The sequence below is a fragment of the Bactrocera latifrons genome, unplaced genomic scaffold (assembly GCF_001853355.1).
Source record: "Bactrocera latifrons isolate USDA-ARS-PBARC rearing strain unplaced genomic scaffold, ASM185335v1 scaffold_73, whole genome shotgun sequence".
Lineage (NCBI taxonomy): Eukaryota > Metazoa > Arthropoda > Insecta > Diptera > Tephritidae > Bactrocera > Bactrocera latifrons.
Window position 1 is genome coordinate 902,275 of NW_017537412.1, and position 5,779 is coordinate 908,053.

Consider the following 5,779-nt stretch of genomic DNA (forward strand, 5'->3'; position numbering starts at 1 on the left):
CCTGAATGCAGCTTCCTTCTGACATTTCTTCCGTAAAATTTAGTGTTTCTGACGTTTTATGTTAGTCGGTTAACGCACTTTCCGTGATTTTCAACATAATCTTTGTGTGGGAGGTGTGCGTGGTTATTGTCCGACTTCTTCCATTTTTGAACTGTATATGGAAATGCCTAAAAGAAACGACTCTATACAGTTTGGTTGACAYAGCTATAGTAGTTTTCGAGATATGTACAAAAAAGTTAGTAGTGGCCGGAGCCACGCCCACTTTCCCAAAAAAATTACGTCCAAATATGCCCCTCCCTAGTGCGATCCTTTGTGCTAAATTTCATTTTAATATCTTTATTTACGGCTTAGTTATGACATTTTATAGGTTTTCGGTTTCCGCCATTTTGTGGGCGTGGCAGTGGACCGATTTTGCCCATCTTCGAACTTAACCTTCTTATGGAGACAAGTTTCATCATGATATCTCAATTTTTACTCAAGTTACAGCTTGCACGGACGGACCCTGATCACTTTGGTATATATAACCCTATATATGACTCTTTTAGTTTTAKGACTTAAAAACAACCGTTATGTGAACAAAACTATAATACTCTCTTTAGCAACTTTGTTGCGAGAGTATAAAAATTTCTAAATAAGCTTTCTTAGTTTCTTTAAGTTTGTAAAAAATGTTAGCGCATATTGAGAGCACGTAATACCAACTGATCAAATTTGACTTGGACTGGTCCATTTAAACTTCACACGCTAACCGAACGAATGGATAAAGAAAATGGTCCTCCATTGATATAACCTTATTTTAGGCTAGTATCTAATTCGATTTTCACATGGAACCTATTTAGGGCGATAATAATGAGTATGATTAAAATACGTGAAAATTGTTTTATTTCCTCAGACCTTAAATTTCCGTGAAATTATATTCAAAATGCGATTCATAAGTATTCACACAATTAATTATCTCTTCGCACAAGCCACAAACCGCCAATCAGTCACACTTTCACACTAGTCTCATTCACTAAAGCGCTCAATATAATTGAATGTACATCTTTATTATTTATTAATAAAGCGATTATTTGTTAAGCGCTAATTATTGTAGAGCCCAGTGATTAGAGCGAGAGAGAAAAGTTTTCAATACCTGCTAACGTCAATTGAGCGCTCGAGAAGATTCACAAAATGAAAGGAAACCCATTGTATACAATTAATACTATGTGGACACCAGCAAGAATAACTTCACAGCATTACAATTACAAAGTTCAGTCCACCTTCACAAAGCTACGTGTACGGAACCATAATTGTTGATACGGAAAATGAGCCAGTCGCAGTTAGTCTTGGTAATTTTAGTGGCTATTCCATATTTCCACATACTGCGTGCTATAACGTTCGGTCAAGAAATTGTACCAGCAATAACAGCCGAAGACTGTGCGAATATCACAGCCCTTGGTAAATGTGACTGCGTCCGTGATGTGAACAATTCGACCGAAATAATATGTGGCTCAGCCTCAGTAAATATTTCTGTGAGCAACGTGAATGATGTGGACCTACGCTGTGGCAATGACTTTCATGTGAATAAGCTCTCAAATTTACCACATTTGGGCACAGTACGAGAAACTCCCTCCACAACCACGTACAATTGCATGCACATCTCCGCTCTGCTAGCCCAGTTGGCGCTAACGCCGCGATCAACACTGAATGTACACGGTTTAAAGATGAAACAACTAACGCTCGAGATTTTCCAAAGTGATTTCAATCGTTTACGCAAAGTAACCACCTTAGAGTTAAGCGCTGATACGAACCCGCCAAGCTTCAATGAGTCAAAGTTGCAGCGACAGGAACTTGCTGGTGATATACTTACACCAATGCCCGATCTTTTTGCACTCACCATCGACTTGAACTTCACGCAATTGCCGACTGATCTATTCAAGCCAGTGCCAAATATTAATGACATCACTTTGAGCGGCGAGCTTTTGACATTTCCGAGTGATACATTTCAGTACTTGCGACGCCTACGTCAGCTCGCCTTCCGTGGGCATTATTTCGAGAATCGTTTGGGTGAAAATATATTTCAGAATTTAACAATGGTTAGAGGACTTTACATGAGAAATTGCAGCATAACTGCACTTCCCGAACATATATTTGCGCCACTGAAGATGTTAAGGAATCTCAATTTAATGAGCAATCAACTGAATGAGCTGCCGTCTAAACTTTTATCACAGCAGAAAGGTCTACAAACATTAAATTTGGGGGACAATGGCATACAATACATACCATTGGGATTCTTTGACGCAACTACCAAGCTAGTGAAGTTGTCATTGAGTCACAATCGCTTGCGTTATTTGGCTGCCGATGTGCTACCGCCCTTGACGTCCCTAATCGAACTAGAGGTCGACAGCAATGAGCTACGCACAATCGCCTCGCATACTTTCGCCCAACCCAATCGTTTAATAAAGCTCGATCTAACAAATAATCAACTCGATTGGGCAGCTGATGAAGATTGTGCGATATTCGAAGGTCTGCAACGGCTACAACGTCTGCTGTTGCGCAATAACTCATTACATTATCTCTGCGATCGGCTGGGCTCCAGCAATCACTCGACCAATGCACTCTCCGACCTCGATGTGCGTCAAAATCAGCTAAAACTAATCGGTCCAAAATTAATTGAGACATTGAATACGAGTCAGTTCTTCACCGCTGTCCACCTTTCGGAGAATCCATGGGATTGTAACTGTAGCGCTCAGCCGTTACTTAGCTTTGTAAAGAGCAATCGTAGGCGGCTCGGTGATGCGGCTGACATGCGCTGCGAGAATCCACAGTTGGCGCGTCTACTTGATCTCTCCTTTCGCGATTTTTGCCTGCCAGAGGTGGGTGTGCGTACTGTTTTGGTGGTAATTTTGGTTTGTGTAATCGCCTTGGGCCTGACACTCACCACCACCGCACTGTGCTACTACAAATACCGTATCGAATTAAAAATCTGGCTCTATGCGCATCGCTTGTGCTTGTGCTGTGTGAGTGAGCGTGATGTGGATCGTGATCGCAAATGGGATGCCTTCATCTCTTATTCACATCACGATGAGGAATTTGTGGAGAAGGAACTAGTGCCTGGATTGGAGCAGGGTACACCGCCTTTTAAGGTCTGTATACATGTACGTGATTGGTTGGCAGGCGCTTATATACCGGAACAGATTATTGACTCGGTCGAGCAGTCGCGTCGTACAATTATTGTGTTATCACAGCATTTTATCGAATCCGATTGGGCTCAGATGGAGTTTCGCACAGCACATCAGTGCGCTGTGAATGAGGGTCGCTCGCGTATTATTCTTGTGGTTCATGGTGAAATTAAAGAAACAGACTTGTTAGATCAAGATCTGCGAGCCTATCTGAAGATGAACACCTATCTAAAGTGGGGAGATCCGTGGTTTTGGCGTAAGCTTCGGTATGCAATGCCGCATGAACGGCGCGGCGAGCTGCAGGTCAACAGCAATGGGGAGGAATTGGAGAAAATTTAGACACCGTCAATGTATGTTGAGCAGTAAAAATATTTAATTGCTAACATTTTAGTTTATTAAATATTCGTTTGTAATAATATTAAATATATCTTTAAAAAATATAGTGATTAGATTTTACTTGCTGTGTTGTTTGGAAACCTTTGGATTTTATATAAAAGTGTTTACCTGAAATAAAAGAGAAAAGGAAAAGGAATTAATACAAGATTTTCTTAGCTTTCAAAATGCTTTGAAGCGGTATTTCACTTATGTAAGTAGTTCTAAATAAATAAGTTAAGGAAGACAGTGACAAAAGGAGTCAGGCGATTACACTTTAACTTTACAGAGAGCACCAAACTCGAAAGTTAAGGAAATTCCGCAGAATTTAAAATTTTCAGCTCAATATTTTTATAGCTACTGTGTCCAAAACCCAGGAGTTACCAATTTTAATCACGTGAAGACCCTCAAACGAAGAGATGTAATTTTATACCAGCCAGGTCCTTCTCCCCCTGGTCGCCGAAGTGGAGGTCTTCCTCTTTCTCTGCCTCCCCCGACGGGTACTATATCGAACACTCTCAGAGCTGAAGTGTTTCTGTCCATTCGAACAATATGACCTAGCCAGCGTCTACAAACAGAAGGAATGTTCGACGTTGAGAAGCTGCAATCACAACAAAAAGCCAAACGATTTTCTACTCGATTTGCACTTCTGCTCTCTGAGGGCACTAATCAGCAACTCGATAAAAGGCACGGTATTTCAAGCTCCTTACGTTCAGCTGCAAACGAAACTATTGGTTTTACCTCTCAACGTTACAATCGGCTACTACTAGTGCAGAATTGGATAGATACCGAGAGTTGAAAAGGAAGCCAGATGCATTTGCAGCAATAAAAAAGAGAGAGACCAAAATACGTAATTACGAAGAGCTTGGCAAGCTAGCCGATAACGTTAATGCTCGAAAATTCTACGACAAGAAGCGGAGACCATCACGAAGTTGGAAGTCCGGAGCAAACCGGAGCGCTCTTGATAGGATCTGAGTATCTGAGGATCTGTTTGCAGAACATTTCAGTCTTCCTCAACGTAGAGAACGAACGTGCTTTAAGCAAACTCTGTGGCAGTTTTCGAAATGGCTCCGATATGAAGAGCTTTGGTCCACTCAACCGACCAGCCAGCCATGGCTCTAAGAGGATGACTCCAAAGCAGATATTAAGACTTCACAATTCGATAAAAATTCCGAATCGCTGGTTTCTGGTTAACCAACGCCAAGCACTTATTAAATTTTCCGCAAACTTAAATATAATAAGGAACGTCAGCAAAAATTGAGTCACCACATTTATCACACGGATTTCTTTACAATATTCTTTTGATGGCATTTAGCGCTCAGATAGAATATGGAGCAGGTGAGTGTGCTCCTGCAATAAGGCGGCAGACAGCGCATGCTATTGTTGTCTCATATAAATACGTGTTGCGCATTATTTCTGCTTTCAACTTTTATTATTCTTCCGTTCCCTTTCAAGTGGCAGCCGGCGAAATTTCTTTCTGTTGAGGGCACACATACTTGCACACACAACACAAAGACTCTTAAACATTGTTGCGACTTTTAAATAACAGAATAAAGGTCCCTACTTAAATATAATGTCTTCCATCTTAACGGTAATGACCAGTCATAAATCTTCATCAGGTTGTGTTTGCGTTATACTTTAATATCGGCTGCGATATTGTTTTGAAGCGAAAAATTATTTCAATTGCAGTGTTGTCAGTTTAATTGATTCCTTTCAATCAATTTTTCTGCTTAATCAAGGCGACGACTCAATTTCTCTGTTTGAATGAATTGTTTTTCTTTGTTAAGACTGTTGTATAGTACTTTTGAAGAAAGTCGAAAAACTCTTTTGAGTTGGATATGAGTTATTGGTTTCGCTATTTTACCTAAATGTTCAAAAATATGAGATCGGATCGAACGAAACATTCGAGGAAGAAGTGTGGATATGATTTTATCTCACTTTCTTTCAAAAAACTGATGTACCGCATGAATACCTATCGGACAGAGTCCAGTTAGAACTACTACACCCGTTGAAAGGTGGAGCTTGCTGAGAGCAGAGAGTTCCCTATACCTCTTACGATTGACGATTGGCGAGAGGAGCCTCACGGAACTAAAAAAAGCCAAAGGAGCTCCTACCCGTTCCAATGCCACAGTGATTGTGAATGCTCAAGCCTAATGAAGGAATGTCTAGACTCTAGCATTGAATTATTTTACGGTTAACTGGAAGCCTAAATAGCTTTCTCGGACAGTCTGCGAACTCAAGGCTAATAT

The 5,779-nt window shown here is 40.7% G+C and overlaps 1 protein-coding gene across 1 annotated transcript; it reads left to right on the forward strand.

Moving 5' to 3' along the window:
- Positions 1-1,301: 1,301 nt before the first annotated feature.
- On the forward strand, positions 1,302-3,497 carry LOC108976102 (protein toll-like). Its single transcript, XM_018945014.1, has one exon. It carries the CDS (start codon positions 1,302-1,304, stop codon positions 3,495-3,497), a length of 2,196 nt encoding a protein of 731 aa, XP_018800559.1.
- The last annotated feature ends 2,282 nt before the right edge of the window (positions 3,498-5,779 follow it).

Bases quoted from the DNA above. Each gene is read 5' to 3' on its own strand.
- LOC108976102 (XM_018945014.1), top strand. From the start codon at position 1,302: ATGAGCCAGTCGCAGTTAGTCTTGGTAATTTTAGTGGCTATTCCATAT.